The sequence below is a fragment of the Phytophthora infestans genome, genomic scaffold (genome assembly GCF_000142945.1).
Source record: "Phytophthora infestans T30-4 supercont1.9 genomic scaffold, whole genome shotgun sequence".
NCBI lineage: Eukaryota > Oomycota > Peronosporomycetes > Peronosporales > Peronosporaceae > Phytophthora > Phytophthora infestans.
Genome location: NW_003303750.1, coordinates 1,098,724 through 1,118,429, shown reverse-complemented (window position 1 = coordinate 1,118,429; position 19,706 = coordinate 1,098,724). Strand labels below are relative to the sequence as shown.

The following is a 19,706-nucleotide window of genomic DNA, read 5'->3' as shown; positions in this document are numbered from 1 at the left end:
CACATGTGCGGTAATGCAGACCATACAAGTGGCTGTCGCAAGTCGATGTATCTGTACGTAGTACTGTACCTTAGTGCCCTATCGATAATGGTCGAGATAAGAGCTCGGTTGAGTCGCGGGTGGCTATAAGGTGTTCCCACCGCGCTTATATATAAGTGCTGACTACTGCTAACAGACGTGCGGTTAGCATGCATGTATCCCTGCGGTATGACCTGTTTACAGTAAGTAATGCGCTTGGTCATAATGACTCATACATCAGAAGAGTAAGCACAATAAACTACCATCACGATGCAAAAGTACCGTGAAAGCAACAACAGTGACCCCATGTATATGTTTTGGTTATCACGAGCACGTGGCATCTACACGCATTGACCACCTTGCGAAATATGCACCGGACACATCAAATAGCACGTCGGGCTGTCAGGTAGACAGCGAAAGTACTTCATCTAATGTACATGAGCCACTTTTCGATTCAAGTCTATGATATATACGATCTGATAATTTGCATACAGCCATGTGGCTTCGTATGTTCGCCATACATATCCCAGCGAGTAAATGTCACTCGAAAGGATCGACGCCACTCTGTCAGTCAGTAGCTATGCAAATCAGTAAGTAAGTCAGCTATACAAGTAAGATCAATGCATGCGGAAGATAGTAGGAAGATCCTTCAGTACTATCATAAAGAGCTCAGCGGAACGATAATAAGGCATAATATTGGTGTCTGTGGCGACCATCAGCAAATAGTACCTGTACTTCGCGCGAGGAGCCGAACAAACCTTGCTCTAATAGACCGTCGCAATCAAAGATATCGTGTCGACTGCCTCACGGCGATGACGTGCGGATGGTAATATGTTTGAGTAGGCGTATTTACTCCAGCTTCACTGGGATTCTTCACCTATCTATGCCAATTTGGGATCATCATTGGTACTGACCCGTCTTCCGCACAGCATATATTACATCTGCTACCACGCGCACCTCTGATTCGTGTTGTTTTAGGAGCTATACGTTCAAACGGGATCATAGCCAAAACCTTCCCGGGTAAGATGGTGCTCATCTTGCAGATAACGTTAAATCCTGGTCATGTTTACCATAGCATGTGAGCACTGAGAATATTGTGTGCGTTGTTGTTTTGGAACGTAGCATAACTAGATCACAGTATACATATATTATCTGTAGCCTCGCTCTAAGTAGATATTCTAAGCCCACCGCAGCGCAGCGGAGGCGGGCCGCTCACACCACACCAGCCAACCATGCCCTAGCGTCCGCGGAGCGGGCGCCCAGAGCGCTAGTTTTCCGCTCCCTAACCTTGCAGCCTGTCCGTCCGTCCGTCCGTCTGTCAATCAGTCCGTCGCTTTCCTCTCTTTCAGCTTTTTCCTACCCTTTCGCATGGCTACACCCGGCCTGTCTAATACAGTTTCGTCCCATCTTACCGACCGCGCCGACCTTTCTGACTCGACCTAACTATGCAAAAATTACAAATATATCCAAAAGCGTGACACAATTAACTCGCGCCCTGATTGGGCAATACCTGCCGACCTGCGACACTGACTGGATCTGTCGCACGATCAGACCGTCTCTCGCTCCTCCGATTGGACGTGATGCAAACATTTTTACCGAGCACGAAACGCACCGATTGGTTGCAAACAGCCAGGCGAGCTGCGCAGATACTTGATTACTGACATTTAGCTACGCAAAACCTGTCGTAAGTACTGAAAATCGGGCACAGTAACCACTTTATTTTCTAAGAGCTCTGCAAATAGAGATATTTATTATTATTAATGTAGACTTCACAGACCAGTATTTTGTAAGAGCTCTGGGATGCTTTTTTCCACACACTTTTCAAAGTAAAGACGATATTAATATAGGCTTGACAGGCCGCATTTGTAAGAGCTCGGCGATCCTATTTTCCACACACACTCATTAAAGTGGAGACGATAGTATTTTTAATATTAAAGTAGGCTTCACGACCAGCGCTTTTTGTAGGGACTTTGCGAATATATATCTTTCTTACTTCACTTGGCACTCACCACTGCCACCGTGCAATGAAGGGGCGCGGCTGCACGCTCATTGCGCTATCTGCTCCCGTGCACCCCACCCGACGAATGCATGCGCGCACGATAGATAGTTGTTTTAGTCAATTTATATTGCATGTAAAGTATGTATTTGCTTAAAAATCTGATAATAATATATTATAGGAAAGCCAAATTGTAATATTTTAAAACATGTTAATATTTTGCCCAATAATAAATACCAGCCTTACAGTACCGTGCTATTGGCTAATATTTGGACGCAAGTAACAATATATTTTGCTAACTTACTCACAGTTTGCAAAATGGTGGGCCCTACGTGCAAGCAATGCGAGGCGAAGATTGACACGCTTCTGCTGAACCCGCAGCGGTCTACGCCGGATTCCCGGGCACACTGCATCTGCTGCAGGTAGCTGCAGTGTGGCTACGCGTTTCGTACAATCAACGGACGGGACATCGTGCGGCGCTGTATTGCCTGCAAGAACGGCCCAAAAGCGGTTACGTTCTGGGAGAAAAAAATCGGCACCTGGATCGTCCGAAGTGCGCCGCCAGGAAAGCCTGGCGAGCGTCAAGAAGGCGATGGGCCCTGACTGATACCCTTAGAAGTAGAAGAGGCACAGCCGACCTCGCAAGCCGACCGCCCGAAACGCCAAGTATATCGAGCAAAAGAAGCAGCAGAAGAGCAAGTAGTTGGTAAATATACTCTTTTATGCCCCCATTTTCCCATTCATTTTTGTATTTAATATACCGGCCTACAGTGCGAGGTTTGGGGCCGCACATACGGTAATCTGCCTATGGCACAGTCAGTAGTTTTGACTCATATAAATAGCGTAGCGCGTTTCAAATAATATTTAGCGCACGGTATCTACTGTGTACATCTGCAAGCTGGCCGTCCCTATCTGCATACGCGTCACCGTAGACGGCACTCATTCGGACACTAGCTAAATCTTGCTATATGTACCACCAACGCTCATAGCGTATATCACACTAATGCGCGCTCGAAATTAAATATACAGTATTGAGTTAGCACTACGCGCGAAAAATAAGTTGCTGTCTACATGGACGTGAGGAAGTGTGCGGTAGTGTTGACCAGGTGTGCTTGACAGGCCGATGTGTCTGTACGCAGTACTATACTTTAGTGCCCTGTCCATAATGGTCGAGATAAGAGCTCGGCTCAGTTGCGGGTGGTTATAAGGTGTACCCGCCGCGCGCGTAGATACTGCGTTGAATACAAGTGACAGACGCGCGGTCAGCTTGCCAGTATCGCTGCAGTATGACCTGTGCCCAGTTAGTGACCTGCTTGGTCACATAGACTGATACATCAGAAGCGTAAGCACAGTAACCCAGCACGACGACGCAAATGTACCGAGAGAGCGACAGTGACCCGATACATAGGTTTTAGATATCACGAGCGCGTGGTATACACTCATTAACGACCTCGCAATATATGCACGGACATATCAAATAGCACGCCGAGTTGATAAGTAGGCAGCAAAAGTACTTCATATAATGTACATGAGCTACTTTTCAGATTAAGTCTAAACATCACTACAATATGATGATCTATCTACAGCCATGTGGCTTTGTGTGTTTGGCATACATATAGGAGCCAGTAAATTTCACTCGATAAGGATCTACGCCACTCTGTCGGTCAGTAGCTATGCAAATAAGTCAGTAAGTGCGTCAGCTATGCAAGTAAGATCAATGCATGCGAAGGATAGTGGAAATACCCTTCAGTAATATCATAAAGAGCTCAGCGGAACAAATGCAAGGCATACTATTGGTGTTTGTGGCGACCATCGGCAAAAACTACCTGTCCTAAAGCTACTTCGCGCGAGGAACTGACCTAATCTTGCTCTAATAGACCGTCACAGTCAATGATATGGTGTCGTCTGTCTCACGGCGATGACGTGACAGATGATATTATGTTTGAGTAGGCGTATTTACTCCAGCTACACTGGGATTCCTCACCGATCCATGCCTATTTGGGATCATCACTGATACTCACATGTCTTCTGAACAGCATATATTCCATTTGCAGCCACGGGCCCCTCCGATTCGTGTTATTTTGGGAGCTATGTGCTCAAATGAGATTACAGACAAAACCTTCTCGGGTAAGATGGTGCTCATCTTGCAGATCACGTTAAATCCTGGTCGTGTCTACCATAACATGTGAGCACTAAGGATACTGTGTGCGGTGTTGTTTTGGAACGTAATATACGTAGATCATCGTATACATATGTTATATGTAGCTTTGCTCTAAGTAGAAACTCTAAGCACACCGCAGCGCAGCGGAGGTGGTCAACCTTTTCTACACCAACCAACCATGCCCTAGCGTCTGCGGAGCGGACGCCCAGACCGCTAGTCCTAAAGTATCAAGGCTAGCACGGTGTCTGTCCGTCCGTCACACGAAACGCTCAGGTTTTTGAGCATTCTCATTGGCTGTCGAGCGGAGCGAAGGCGGCTTCGATTGGTTAAAACGGAATTATGTAGCTTACATCAGTAAATTCATGTGGTTCACAGAGCACATGTGGAGATTTGCACAAGACTATCCATTATCCGAAGGCGGCATCGTTTTAATATTACGAAGTATAATATTTACCATTTTAATAATATTAATACATGTTGCTTTTAATATTTGAGTGCTAAACAGAAAGAGCTACATATTCTCAAATGAAATAGCCCCTAAAGATACTTCCAATGCTGCGAGGTGCTTAACCTACACGTAGGAATGCGTGTTTTCAAGGGCATACTATAAATATAGGTAATAGTATGTACTTAATAGGGTTGCAAGCTACAATGGCTATTGTTACTGTTTTGTTGTAGAAATATTTCCAAATTACGCTTTGTTAATAAGCGTAGTCACTTGACAAAATGAACTCATATGTGTTACTGCTGTAAACCATTGTTTTCTACGAGTTGCTTAGACAGCAAAATCCGATACTACTTAACTGGCGGACGTGTTGTCGACAGGGGCGTAGGATACGATTATAAATGGAGCGGCAATACAACAACAAAACACGAGAGGTGTGATATATAGTTGGTTAAGTAGACCCCATAATGAAACGCTAATAAACTTGGAACCTACAGTGTAAATGACGTCCAATAATTATGGAATCATCGTTAAACTATCAAATACAAAATTACCAGCAACAGCAGCAAGGCGTCTTGCGACACAATATCCAAATGCTTCAATCATAACTGGCACAGATTCGAGTGCTAATACTGAATCAGCACAAAATGAACGCTACATACTGGACAGGTCATTACTATCGTTTGCGCTGATGCGAGCTAAGTTTCATAGCGGCTCAGGAACGGCCCATGATATCGAGCACGACGCTAAGCTAAATATATTGTGTGGCGTTAGTAGGCATGCTATTTGAAGTGCAGGTGATTCAGTGATAGCCGACAATAATAAAGAGACTGTGTCAAGATGACTACATGTAGAGTATTTTTTTAAGCATCGTAAGTATGATCTGGGCACAGTCTTTTGTAGAAATAATTGCACGGCCTCAGCATTTTGTAGCGACTGGTCTACATGAAACCCAAATTTATTAAATTTAAGAAGTCGATTTAGGCACATGGGGGTTCAGAGTTTTTGGAATAATTATCCCAAGCGGAGGCGGGAAAGCAAACATCTACTTTAGACCAAAACCTATATTACCGCGGCGTAGCGGCGGCGCTCGGCTAGTGTTTAACTATTGTACACTCCTCTTCTAAATTTCCTTGGAGGATTCTTACACGACCGCTTCGATGTCCTTGTAACCCGTCTGGGGCGTGCCGGGCGCCTTGTCCTTACTGTCTCGTTCCGAGTCGTCGACCCAAGACGTTCTCGCACTAGCGCTAGCGCTGGGGCGATGAGCGGCCACAGGCGTCTCAAAGTCCATGCAATCGTTCACAAGATAGCGAATCTTACGGTCGTAGTGGTGGAACAAGTGGTCTTGCACCGAGCGAGGCGTGACCCAAATACGGCGGAAGTAGCTCGCTTCGCGCAATGTGTACTGTAGCTTTTGTTCGCCCAGAAACACTGTGCAACCACAGCGACGTGCCATCTTCACGGTCTGAATATGGACAATCTCACCGGGCACATCCACTTCTTGACTCGAGTCTTCCTGTGGCAGCGTAATCATCGTGGCGTTACTCAAGTCGCGTGAAGGGCGATTGATGACGTTAACACCTGAAGCTCCAAAGTCTGTTGGCGTCAATGATCCGCCTACAAACGAGTTATTGATGAACGAACTTGAACTTGTATCCATCATCGTCGACGTACCCGTGTTCAACGAATTTGCCGTTTCTAACACAGTGGGGAGTCCTCCAAGAACTCCACGACTGCTTGACTCTGGACCAGCTGCTGCCACTGGTTGTTGCCGCTCTTCTTTCAAATCTTTTAACTTGCCATGCACGCCGTACTTCACTTTATACAAGGGTTCATTTGCCACAGCATCGTAGTGAATCGCCATCTCGTCACGTAGTCGAGCCATGTTCGCAATAGAAAGACGTGGCACGATGTCGTCGCCATACACTGCAGTCGTCGCGAACGTCCTCGTCCAAGCTGCCGTCTCTGGGTCAAACAGTGGCGGTGACGCATACAAAAAGGCCTTTGTGTTGGGGAACATTTTACGCAACAAAATGGCAAGGATACAGGCCACTCCAGCACCCATGGAGTGGCCACAGACCACCACTTTCCAGTCTGTGTCCTCGTCATCCATGAGGCCTCCAGCAGAGCACTTGGCCATCGCAAAATCCCAAAAAACAGCTTTACGAGTGCTCTCCTGGAGGTCTTTGAATATCTGCCGTGCTGTTCGTAGCATCCCGTAGTGTGTCCGTGTGTCGAATGAGTACGGGATGTCGTCTGGGAGTTCGCTAGGCTCCATACGCACAATCTGAGCCAAGCCGTCCGTCACATAGTCGTAGAAGGACATACTGCCACGCACACTGATGATGAGTTCTTTGCGTGTCTTGTCCTTGACGATGCAATACGGCGCTTGGAACACGAAGTTGTAGCAATTGAGGTATACAAGATCCGAGTCCTTGACACCGGTATAGTTGACGAAACTGGCACGATTACCGTGTAAGAAATTGTCGTGCTCAAACACTTGTTCCTCTAGGGGTTTCTTAAAGCACCCGAAGATCCGGAACCAGTAGCACGGAGAGTACCATACGTAAATGGGCCACCCGTAGATGCCAATAGCCATCTTGCAATAGAAGGCCAAGTCGCTGAGACGTTTCTCCTCTTCGTCAGGGGCAAAATGCTGTACAGTGGGGATCCCCTGAGCTGCGAGTTCAGCTCTGCGTTCAGTTTCGTGTTCACGCTCTTCCTTCTGCACTTTGGACACCAAATCCAAGCTGAATTTCAAGTCCGTGAAGCTCAAACCTTCGTACCGGTTGGTTTTGTACCGCACCACGAAGAATTTACCCAATACACGCCCCAAAGTCTCAAACACGTCGTCGTCTCCTTCGTATTCCATTGTCTTACGACACGTGAAGGTGTGGAAGCAGCATAAACAGCGCTTCTGCCAGCGCTTTTCGGCCTCTGCGGCATCATCTCCGCTGTGTACACCACACATGTACGACATACAGGCCCCCGCCATGATAATAGCCACGGTAAATACAGAGTCAAAGTGCTGGAAGTAGCCGATCGAGTCGGCGCGGTCTTGCACCTCCTCCCAGTTCGTATCGCCACAGACACTCGTGTCGGTGCGCATAGCAGCCTCACCATAAAGCGTCCAGCCCAGATTTGCCCAATAACCCAAGAAAATCGTAAGGATTAGCCAGCCCTGCATAATAAACCCGTATTAGAATAGGCTAAAAACGCCCAAAAGACCGTAGAACGCACCTCTGGTCGACGCTCGTGGTACACTTTAGTAGACAGCGTGTAGACGACGCTGGCGAACATCATACAAGCGAGGATCAGGTGGAAGAGGAAGGCTACGTGTAGCCAGCGGAAAAGGTCCTTAAGTCTGTCGCAGTTTTCGTAGCCCTCGTGTGGCTTGTCAATGAGTCCAAAGGCCAGGAACATGGGCAGATGGTGGAAGATGATGAAGACCACGAACGGCGTCAGGTATGCGCGCGGATTGAGCACAATTCGCTTGAGACTCGGCGGCTGCAGCTTGCACGACTTCTTGGGCGTGCCCTCGATGGTTTCCATCGGCGTGAGCGTGTCCCCGGCCGCCATGGCTGTGACTGGATCTGCCGCTCTGGCTCGAACCGACTTGACCTGTAACGAGCTGGTTGGAAAATGAGTGCTGGCATTCGACGAGCAGTGCTGGACAGAGAGGGGACAGGGTGGGTTTGGTAACGGCTTTTTACAATAATCCCTGATGGAGAATTGAATAAAAAGCAAATTGGCTTATTATACCCAGATAAAAACCATTTTTAAACTGAATAAAACCTGGGTGCTTCACAAAAACGATAACGCTTCGAGCTGACGCCCGATCTGCAAAATGTCCCAGGGACACTTTGTGGCGAATGTTGACGCCGAGTTGCTCAATTTTGACGATCCTGCCGAAAATGCGCACACGTGAAGAGATGATCTTTCCTCAGATGTTGGAGATCTACAGTGTCATCTTTCCATCATTACGATGTTAATGTACTGGGCTATTGCTCTTGGGAAACTGCATTTTTAATTAAGCTGTTTACTCCAATAATTTTGGTTCAATTTGATACAGACATCGACCGCCTTCTGTGTGCAATCGCATTTTAAAACTTCATTAAAATGAAGCGTGTTATTGGTGTCTAATTGTCTACATACTGGGGAAGGCTAGATGTACAGTACATGTACCGGTATGCTTTTTTAATATTAATAAATGTGGTGTACGATGCCTGGTCGTGGTATGCTGGTCCGATTCTCTGCATGCACGGCATCAATGGCTACCGTGGCCGTTTAACGTTAGTAAAAGAAATGATACACATGTGTGCCCATTTTTACCAGCGATTAGTGACCAATATTCTCTGATCCAACCGGCAGCAACAAAAAACTTCTGTACAGTACAGTACATGTTTAATATGGTACTTCGAAGATTTCAACGTTGGTGGAACTTTGGTGCATGTAAGTTTTGAGCAGCAAAGCGTTATGAGTCATAACGCTGCTCTTCATAAGTGTACGACTAAAATTATGTTTTAATTTCCAGGAAGTCGGTGTGTGCCTTGTTGTGCTTTGCAGAACACACTGTATTCAACATAGGGTACCACATCGACGAAGAAGCACGTGACAAAAACTCACATGTAGATGGATGTCATCACGAGACCATTTTGGTAGCAAAAAATGACTCATTTTACTTATGAACACATCGCGACGTTGCAGTATCGTGAGTCTCCCGTGTCTGTTTGTCATCGTCTTTCGTCTACAGTTTTCGCCAGTCCCCATTACAACATGCAATATATTTTTTTTAAATTTCACTTCGCTAGTTATTTACTTTTCTTCCACTTTCAACTTGACGCTTCCTCTTTCTTCGCCACCGACTCCAGATATCCCGGACTCTCATACGTAAAGTCCTTAAAAGTATCCGAGTCTCGTCGTAACCGCGTGCCCAACGCTCCCAATCGGCCATTCGGTGGACTTGTGGCCGTATTCTCCGCACTCGGCAGCGGCAAACGCGTGAACTCCGCCTCGAAATTCAGTGGAGCTTCGCCGTCATTCATCGCCGAGTGGCACGGTCGAAACGGTGGAGGCACCTGCTTCTTCGCCAGTTTAGCCCAATCAACACTCTCGAAAAAGAGGTGGCTCTTGACGTGGTGCGCGCCTTTCGAGCCCAGACGTTCCGCCGGGTTACGATTCAACAACTGACGTATAAGTGCTTCCGCTCGCCGTGAAACGTAGGGCGGAAAGTGCAGTCTCGCGGATCGGAGACGTTCGAACAGTTTCTTGCGGTCGTTCGTATACCACGGCGGCAATCCCGTCAACATCTCGTACAGTACCATGCCCAAATTCCACCAATCCACTGCAGTTCCGTGGCCTAGTCGGTCGAGGATCTCAGGAGGGAGATATTCGGGTGTGCCACACAGCGAGTTGGTACCGTTAGCGCCATCGCGTATCCCTTCCTTTGCCAGTCCAAAGTCCGCCAACTTGATGTGTCCATCTTTGGTCAGTAAGATGTTCTCCGGCTTCAGATCTCGATACACGACACCCAGTCCGTGTAGATGTTCCAGCGCTAATGTGATCTCCGCGGCGTAGAAACACGCCATATGTTCCGGCAGCTTCTTCATACGCGATAAATGATAGAACAGCTCGCCTCCAGGACAGTAATCCAGCACAAAGTACAGTCGCTGTGCTGTCTGGAACGCGTAATGCAGACCCACAATGAACGGATGTCGGGTACAGCCCAGTACGCGTCGCTCTGTACGCGTGTGTTCCACTTGTTTACGCTTCACAATGTTCTCCTTGGACAGCATCTTCATCGCGTACAGCTTCTTGCTAGACTTGTGACCCACCAGCACCACTTTGCCGAAAGATCCGCGTCCAATCACTTGAATCATCCGGAAATCTTGTAGCGATACGTTCTGCTTGCCAGCAGATATTCGGCTGGCTTCATCATCCCCATCGTCAGCTAAAGACGCTCCAAAGAACCGTGAGCGCTTCAACGGAAGTCGGTCCAGTAGAAGAGGTGGTTGGTCGGCCTTGCTGGTCAGGAATTTGCGAACTTCCTCCACTAAATGAGGGTTTTTAGCGGACTGGTCCACTCGGTCATAGTTCAGTAGACTTCGGAGCCAATTGGACAACTCGCTTTGTCGTTTCGCGATAAAATCGGGTTCAAAAGAGCCCAGGAGTTTCTTGGGAGGTAGCAGTGGCACACGTACGCCCATGGGACGTAAGCGGTCGTTCAGCTCCTTGAATTGCTGGTATCGACGATAAATAACCCACGTCGCACCTGACTGCACACAGCGCATTTCGATGGCGTACACAGTGTACAATCGATTCGACACATCGTATGCGAACCCGTGGCTTCCAATCTTAATAAACTCGGCTCGAGCGCCACTTGGGATCAAATAGAGAGCTTGAGCACGTGAATCTTCTTGTTCCTTGGCGATCATCTCGTGGTCGACACAGTAGCCTGAGACACGCTGATGCGTCTCGGTACAACCCGAGAAATTGCACTGCACAGGCGGCCCAGTCGGTAACTCATCGCTGGGCGCTTCGATCGCTGCCATGTTGGTACTTCGAACGCGCATCGAGCTGCTTGGGCTGATGGCTTCAGACTGGTCGTCTTCGATCTCGATATCTGCCGTCTCGTCGGCTGTATACAGCGACAATAAGTACGACGAACTGGACTCTGTTGTCTCCTCTCCTTGCTGCTGTAATTCTCTATAAATTATAGCAATAAAAAAAATTAGAAATAAGAGCACAAGTTTTCCTCCTCTCACAGCTCTCCCCACCTACTTGTGTTCATGCTGTGCAGCCACCGAATCGAGTGTAACTAGTGTGAATTGCTGATCGATCTCCTCCACTCTGTAACTTTCACCGGTGTCCAGGTCTTTAACTAGATATGACGGGTTTTCCCACTCGGAGAGGGATTTCTCCTTCTCCTCGGTCGTTATCTCGTTTTTAACAGTGCCTTCACCCTCATCAGATGACGAGTCCTCGACGTAAAAATCTTCCTCATTCCCGATGTGTTGCTCCACGTAAGGGTTGATACCTTGCACGAATTCCTGTCCGATCTGGTCCTGCAGCTCTGCAGCTGAGAACTGCATCACGTCCTGCGCATGAATAGATATTTCTTCTTCGCTGCTGTCACTACTCCCTTCACTACTAATTATGCTGCTGGCGTAGCCTCCGCGAGAGGCGCCGGTAATGTAGTCTTCGGCGTCCATGATCTCCTGGTTGTCACTGGATATCTCCGCTGTCAGAGCACTCTTCGAGCTCACACAAGTCGATAGTGACAGCTTAGTATCGTGTGCAGACATCGAGCTGACCTGATGTCCAGCAGGCATCCTCAGAGGCCCTTGAGGTCACCACCCGTCAGGATGGAACACTCAGTGTTCTCTCGAAGAAGACCCGAAAATAGCAACGAAATTTAGAGTTCAAACAGATGGTTTGTGTACAAAACACACTTCACAACACTCGTCCAACCAGTCACTAAATCTCGAGACAACCATGGCCGTCGCTGCGAAGAAACTCGACGTGTTCACGACCACGAGCGACTACTCCAAGACCTACGTGTTTCACGAGGAAGACCACACGCTTGGCAATGCCGTGCGCTATGTCTTGATGCGCAAGTACGTGCTCAACATTTTATAACTGCCGTTGATAGCAAGCTCTGTTGCTTCTTTTTGGTAGTAAGCTGGCTTTGTTGCTAACTCTAATATCTTAATATCGCGTCAATTTGCAGCCCTGACGTTGACTTCTGTGGCTACACAATTCCGCACCCGTCAGAGCCCAAGATGCACATCCGTCTACAGACTCGTCAAGGTATAACTGCAGTCTGCAGCTCTCGCCATTTGAGTGGTGCAATGACTCACTGTTGTTGTTGCTGTTGTATTGCAGGCGCACTTGCCGATGAAGCGCTGCGCTCCGGTCTCACGGACTTGCGCAAGGTGTCGACGCAGATCGGCGACGCCTACCGCAAGGAACTTAAGGCTTTTAAGCGCAAGAACCGCAAGAATTAGACTCTCATCACAGAATGGAAACACTGTCTTCACTCTGTAATCATTGACACGTATCCTCTTGCATGTCTTCACCTCAGTACATGTATTCGCAACCTTATCTTCCGGCAATTAAGCAAGTTTTACACTAACGTTACACCAAGTTTGGACGCCGCCAAACGACGCGTCCAAACACTAATTTCATTGGTCAAAACTCGTCATTCCGGTGTCAATATCCGCAACACCGTTTGACAAGCATGGCTCTCCACATGCTCCGTAAGCTCCCCACAAAGCCGCTGCTTCACCGTGGAATGTCTACACGCGCCATTCCGACGCTTCTGACGGAGGAACAACGTACCGCTGCTTTCCAGCAGATCACCAGCGCCTGGGAAGAGGTGCCTCACCGTGACGCCATTCGCCGCAAATTCGAGTTCCGTGACTTCAACGAGGCCTGGGGCTTCATGAACCGAACAGCGCTGCTAGCCGAGCAAATGGGCCACCACCCGGAGTGGTTTAACGTGTACAACCGTGTGGACGTGACGCTCAGCACCCACGACTGCGGCGGTTTGTCCCAGAACGATATTGACATGGCCATCGCCATGAACAGCTACGCCCAGGCGCTGTGATTCTCTTAATATCTCAATGAAAAAAGCTAGCGACATGAAGAGTTTTAGTACGTTATCTAAACGCTCGGTCTTACTAGTGCAGGGGCAGGACTTATGGCCATGTTCTCGTCATCGAGGTCGATATAATAGTATGTGCCTAGCCAAGTGGGATCACAGGAGACAGCGTAATCGACTGGAAATTCATTGGCTCCGGATGGATCCATGAGAATGGGTGCATAGTCAGAGGATGAAGAGCTGTACGCATCTGCCACGCCACTTCGGATTTTCTCGAGATCAACGCAGTACGGAGTAAGGGGAGCGACTAGGATACCCCACGTCTCCATTGTTATAAGGTCGTCCATCCAGGGCCAAAAGAAGGAAATGTTTGTCCCTTCGAGAAAGATCGTGTTAAGTGACGGAGACGGATTCGTCACATTACGCGGTAGTTTGTCGATATTTAGCTGTCCGAGTCCCAGAGTTCGGAGCCCTGGGATTTCAAACACCTCTGCAGGGACTTGTGTTATCGGGCTAGCTGTGAAAGCCAAGAATTGGGGTTCGAGTCGCACAAGTACCGGAGGGATGCTTGTTAGTTGGCTATACTCAAGCAGTATCGTTGCTTTCCGGGGCCACTTAAGGTCAAGGTCATCGGGCACTGCACGCAGGTTTGTCACGCAGAACTCGAAGTCGTGGAGGTTCAGTGGAAAATCTCTCGAGTGAAATCCAGCAGGCAACACGCCGTCAGTCATGTTGACTCGGACCAGATAAAGCGACCGCATGTTCGGGTGGTTCACACTCGTGAATGCAGCCGCCTCGCCCCACTCGACAATTGTAGAGTTATACACCTTGACGCCATGAAGTGCATTGAAGTTGCCAATGGATGGTGGGATCTCTAATGCAGGACAATGGAGGATGCGGAGCTGAACGACAGTGGAGCGCTCAAACTCGCTCCACTTGTCTTCCACCTCGTTCATCTTGCCTCCAATTTTTAAGGAATGGCAATCAAGAGCGACCAAGTAACAGGATGGCCGAGACGTTGCCCACGGCCTCACTTGCATCAGGCATTGAGGTAGCGTCGGCTGTACGGAAGCATAAATGTGCAGCGCAAGCACGGCAATACCCCATGCTCCAAAGAAGAGATGAACCCCACGCAGCATGAGTCGAGCACAATGGGTACGCAACTTAGTTCCACGGTAGCTGTCTCGGGTTTTAGCGGGCATGTTTTTGCTAGGAAGTATTGCGTTGGACGGTGCGGGGGCAACTGTGTTCAATTTGTCACTCTTAAATTGTTCCACGACAGTCGTCAGACTTGGTGACTCTGCAACCCGATTTCTTCGTTGAGGCAGCCACTGCAGCAACTCCTTCATATTTGTGGTCGTAAGTATCAGACCCAAAGAAAAGATGGCACGACTTGCGAGATCCGACCAAGACACTACGACGACCATTCGAAATTCATTGAGAGCTCGCGCTGCCCACTCATCGTCGCGCCACATGTAGTCCCAGAAGCCCATCATATTGAGATCGTAATCTTTCGCGTAGCTAAGTACAATTATGAGCTCTACACCCATGGACGCTACGAGGTCCAGCACGCAATCCAAGACGATACACGCAAAGCGTCTACTAGCCTCGTCACCCTTGAAAAGCACAGAGTAGACTAGGACAGAAGACCAGCAATTTACCACGAGCAAAATGACGTAGAATCGATTGAGCAGCGTTCTTGGCAATAGCAAGCTCATGCGGTAAGCTTGGATCGTCTGCAGCGTTGTCTCAATGACTTCTCGAATGGCGAGAATTACATGAAAATGGACACCGTTGACGCCGAAAAATCCATGACGATCCACAACCTTAGCGTAGACTTTCGTAAAGCTCTGCAGCACTATCGAGTTCGTTCGATCAGACTTCACTTCATCGTTTTTACCCTTGACATTGCAAGTAGACCACGGAGTAAAGGCAAGAGATTTCTGCCAAACAGAGCCGCCTAGCATTAGCATGATGGAAACTGCATGCAACGCAGACAACGTGGCATGGACGGCGACGATTGTGCGGTGATACGGTTGCGGCATTCCGATCTCGAAGCTTTCGAGGTACGCGTTTAGGTACGCTTCCTGCAGCACCCAGTACGAGTAGCTATACAGCGCAGTGTAGATGCACGCGACCACATGAACAGTGAGAATGATGAGCCACCAGAGAGCGAAACTCCAATACGAGAGTTTGACGACTTCCGTGGGGGTCTTCAGGTTGAGTCGTGACATGGTTTTCTCAAGGACCCTTCGTCGGTGACCTTGAGCCGTTACTGAAAGCAAACTCCGACCAAATTTGCCGTTTTGGTCCTATTCATTTGCTTGCCTCTGTCTGAAGTAAGGACAGGGGTTAATGGTAACTCCAAAATCGGTGAAGTTAATATTATGAAAATATCACCTGTAGACCAGTTAATATAAAAAATATCACCTAATATTTTCTTCTGAGACAATATGAAGTTATTAAATATCATCTTAATATTAGCTAATACGATATTTTATTTATTAAAGGTTGCGTAATCGGGTTAAATTAACCAATCAGATGTCGGTAACGCTCGACTAGCTGAAATATTACTAGTCAACCGTGAGGGAGGGACAATTGTGAGAGCGATCGCCTTTGTCTGTGTCACAGTGAAATACAAGAGCAAATACTCGAGCAAATACTCGTCAGTCTTAAAAAATTACTGCTTTTCTAGAACCTGATCGAAAAAGGTATTTGAAGGTGGCAAGAAACGTAGTTAAGTGGGAATATATCATAAAATATTAAGTAGTATCTAATAATAATTAATTCTCCGAGTTAATATTAAAATATTATGTTAACTTTTGCAAAAATGAGTTACTATTTAATATCGAAAATACTACTATTACTATCAAAAATATCATATTACCATTAGCCCCTGAGTAAGGTACATACATATGCGCTCGTAGGAAAGTGGTGTACTAACGAAAGTTAAAAAGAAGCCTCCTTAACTATTTATTAAATTTATGGGCTTACTACATGTAGAGCATGTGGGGGACTGATGGCCATGCTTTCGTCGTCGATATCGATGAAGTAGCACGTGGCCACCATGCTGACATCACAAACAACAACCTCTGAGACTGGTGGTATGTTTGCTTGGGACGGGTCCATTAGCATGGGTTCGTAGTCTCGGGATGGAGACGTGTTAAATGCACTTGCTGTGCCTTGCTGAATCATCTCGAAATCGCTGCAGTACGGAGTGGCAGAAGCTACCAGGAAACCGGTACCCCACGTCTTCATCATGATATCGTCCATCCATGGCCAGAAGAAGGAAATGTTAGTCTTGTCAAGGAAAACAACGCTAAGTGTTGGAGAAGGACTTGTCACGTTGCGCGGTAGCTCATTGAGATTCATATGTCCGAGTCCCAAGGTTTGGAGCCCTGGAATCTCGAACACCTCGGCCGAAATTATAGTCATCGGATTGCCAGTAACAAACAAGTATTCCGGTTCGAGCCGAAGGAGTTCTGAAGGAATGCTCGTCAACTGGCTGTACTCGAACTGTATTTGTGCGTTCCGGGGCCACTTGAGGTCGAGATCTTGTGGAATCGCCTGCAGGTTTGTGACGCAGAACTCGATATCGCGAAGATTGGGCGGGAAATCGAGCGAGTGCAATCCCGCAGGCAACACACCGTCGGTCATGTTGACACGGACAAGGTACAGTGATAAAACGTTTGGGTGGTTCTCACTCGTGAATGCAGCTGAGTCATCCCAGTCGACGATTGTCGAGTTGTACACTTTGACGCCATGAAGACTGTGGAACTTGCTAATGGAAGGTGGGATCTCTAACGTCGGACAGTGGCGAATGAGAAGTTGAACGACAGTAGAGCTGTCGAATTCACTCCAACTCTCCTCCACTTCGTTCATTTCCCCCGAGATTGCCAACGTGTGGCAATCAAGACCGACTAAGTAACAGGATGGACGTGATGTTGCCCACGGTCGAACTTGTAGTAAGCACTGACTTAGTGTTGGCTGCATAGACGCGTGAATGTGTAGTCCTAGTACTACAACCCCCCATGCTCCAAAGAATAGATGAGCTGCACGTAGCATTAGTCGTGCACATTGGGTGCGCAGCCTAGTGCCACGATAGCTGCCAGCGGGTTTAATGGGCATTACCAGCTCTGAAGGCTTGAGATTTGGCTGTTGTGGTAGCGTGGGAACAATAGTCGTAGATTTTTCACCCCTGGTTTGGTCATTCTCAGTATCCAGGCTTGCAATTTTATGGCACCTCTGTTGTGGAAGGCATTGCAGCAATTCCTTCATATTTGTGGTTGTAAGTATTAGACCCAGTGAGAAGATGGCGCGACTTGCCAAATCCGACAAAGAGACCACGAAGACCATCCGAAATTCATTTAAAGCTCGCGCTGCCCACTCATCGTTTTGCCACATGAAGTCCCAGAATCCCATCACACTTACGTTGTAGTCACTTGCATAGCTTAGCACAATCATGAGCTCCACACCCACACAGGAGATCAAGTCCAGGACACAATCTAAGACGATACATGCGAATCGCCTACTTGCCTCGTCGCCCTTGAAAAACACAGAGTAGACCAGGACAGACGACCAACAATTCGCCACTAGTAAAACCACGTAAAACCGGTTAAGCATCGTTCTTGGCAACAACGAGCTCGTGCGGTAAGCTTGGATGGTTTGCAACCCTGTCTCAACAACTTCTCGAAGTATGAGCAGTACATGAAAGTGAGCTCCATTGACCCCGAAAAATCCATGGCGATCAGAAATCTTGGTATAAACTTTCGTGAAACTTTGCATTACAATGGAATTTGAGCGATCTGAGTTCAGGCGGGTGTTTCTTGGGCTGGTGTCACAAGACCATGGCGAAAAGGCAAAAGACCGCTGCCATACAGAGCCACCAAGCATCAGGAGGATGCACACCGCGTGCAATGCAAACAGTATAGCATGGACAATGACTATGGTGCGGTGATATGGCGGTGGCATACCAATCTCGAACAGCTCGAGGTAGTGCTCGAGATAGGTGTTCTGAAGTATCCAGTAAGCGTAGCTGTACAGCGCAGTGTAGACACAAGCGACTACGTGAACGCAGAGGATGATGAACCACCAGACTGTAAACCCCCAATACGAAAGCTGAACGAATTCCGTGGAGGCCATGGGCATGAGTTGACTTCTGTGGCTACACAATTCCGCACCCGTCAGAGCCCAAGATGCACATCCGTCTTCAGACTCGTCAAGGTATAGCTGCAGTCTGCAGCTCTCGCCATTTGAGTGGTGCAATGACTCACTGCTGTTGTTGCTGTTGTATTGCAGGCGCACTTGCCGATGAAGCGCTGCGCTCCGGTCTCACGGACTTGCGCAAGGTGTCGACGCAGATCGGCGACGCCTACCGCAAGGAACTTAAGGCTTTTAAGCGCAAGAACCGCAAGAATTAGACTCTCATGACAGAATGGAAACACTGTCTTCACTCTGTAATCATTGACACGTATCCTCTTGCATGTCTTCACCTCAGTACATGTATTCGCAACCTTATCTTCCGGCAATTAAGCAAGTTTTACACTAACGTTACACCAAGTTTGGACGCCGCCAAACGACGCGTCCAAACACTAATTTCATTGGTCAAAACTCGTCATTCCGGTGTCAATATCCGCCATTATTGAAAACACCGTTTGACAAGCATGACTCTCCACATGCTCCGTAAGCTCCCCACTAAGCCGCTGCTTCACCGTGGAATGTCTACACGCGCCATCCCGACGCTTCTGACGGAGGAACAACGTACCGCTGCTTTCCAGCAGATCACCAGCGCCTGGAAAGAGGTGCCTAACCGTGACGCCATTCGCCGCAAATTCGAGTTCCGTGACTTCAACGAGGCCTGGGGCTTCATGAACCGAACAGCGCTGCTAGCCGAGCAAATGGGCCACCACCCGGAGTGGTTTAACGTGTACAACCGCGTGGACGTGACGCTCAGCACCCACGACTGCGGCGGTTTGTCCCAGAACGATATTGACATGGCCATCGCCATGAACAGCTACGCCCAGGCGCTGTGATTTTCTTAATATTTTAATGAAAAAAGCTAGCGACATGAAGAGTTTTAGTATGTTTTTTAAACGCTCGGTCTTACTAGTGCAGGGGCAGGACTTATGGCCATGTTCTCGTCATCGAGGTCGATATAATAGTATGTGCCTAGCCAAGTGGGATCACAGGAGACAGCGTAATCGACTGGAAATTCATTGGCTCCGGATGGATCCATGAGAATGGGTGCATAGTCAGAGGATGAAGAGCTGTACGCATCTGCCACGCCACTTCGGATTTTCTCGAGATCAACGCAGTACGGAGTAAGGGGAGCGACTAGGATACCCCACGTCTCCATTGTTATTAGGTCGTCCATCCAGGGCCAAAAGAAGGAAATGTTTGTCCCTTCGAGAAAGATCGTGTTAAGTGACGGAGACGGATTCGTCACATTACGCGGTAGTTTGTCGATATTTAGCTGTCCGAG

General features: G+C 48.1%; 6 protein-coding genes across 6 annotated transcripts; 3 read left to right on the top strand and 3 right to left on the bottom strand.

Annotated features, from left to right (window-relative positions):
• Positions 1-5,764: 5,764 nt before the first annotated feature.
• On the bottom strand, positions 5,765-8,202 carry PITG_05856 (uncharacterized protein; the record flags this gene model as incomplete). The annotated part of the gene is made up of 2 exons (XM_002998049.1): positions 5,765-7,804; positions 7,864-8,202. The coding sequence occupies 2 exons, from the start codon at positions 8,200-8,202 to the stop codon at positions 5,765-5,767; spliced, it is 2,379 nt and encodes a 792-aa protein (XP_002998095.1).
• A 1,253-nt stretch (positions 8,203-9,455) lies between these two features.
• PITG_05855 (protein kinase, putative) lies at positions 9,456-12,013 on the bottom strand (the record flags this gene model as incomplete). The annotated part of the gene is made up of 2 exons (XM_002998048.1): positions 9,456-11,328; positions 11,404-12,013. The coding sequence occupies 2 exons, from the start codon at positions 11,952-11,954 to the stop codon at positions 9,456-9,458; spliced, it is 2,424 nt and encodes an 807-aa protein (XP_002998094.1).
• A 104-nt stretch (positions 12,014-12,117) lies between these two features.
• PITG_05854 (uncharacterized protein) lies at positions 12,118-12,629 on the top strand (the record flags this gene model as incomplete). Its single annotated transcript, XM_002998047.1, has 3 exons — positions 12,118-12,239; positions 12,353-12,432; positions 12,508-12,629. The coding sequence occupies 3 exons, from the start codon at positions 12,118-12,120 to the stop codon at positions 12,627-12,629; spliced, it is 324 nt and encodes a 107-aa protein (XP_002998093.1).
• A 233-nt stretch (positions 12,630-12,862) lies between these two features.
• PITG_05853 (pterin-4-alpha-carbinolamine dehydratase) lies at positions 12,863-13,231 on the top strand (the record flags this gene model as incomplete). Its single annotated transcript, XM_002998046.1, has 1 exon — positions 12,863-13,231. One exon carries the CDS (start codon positions 12,863-12,865, stop codon positions 13,229-13,231), a length of 369 nt encoding a protein of 122 aa, XP_002998092.1.
• A 3,491-nt stretch (positions 13,232-16,722) lies between these two features.
• On the bottom strand, positions 16,723-18,367 carry PITG_05852 (uncharacterized protein; the record flags this gene model as incomplete). Its single annotated transcript, XM_002998045.1, has 5 exons — positions 16,723-16,726; positions 16,767-17,081; positions 17,127-17,315; positions 17,469-18,002; positions 18,072-18,367. 5 exons carry the CDS (start codon positions 18,365-18,367, stop codon positions 16,723-16,725), a joined length of 1,338 nt encoding a protein of 445 aa, XP_002998091.1.
• Positions 18,368-18,900: 533 nt separating this feature from the next.
• PITG_05851 (pterin-4-alpha-carbinolamine dehydratase) lies at positions 18,901-19,257 on the top strand (the record flags this gene model as incomplete). The annotated part of the gene is made up of 1 exon (XM_002998044.1): positions 18,901-19,257. The coding sequence occupies one exon, from the start codon at positions 18,901-18,903 to the stop codon at positions 19,255-19,257; it is 357 nt and encodes a 118-aa protein (XP_002998090.1).
• Positions 19,258-19,706: the final 449 nt, after the last annotated feature.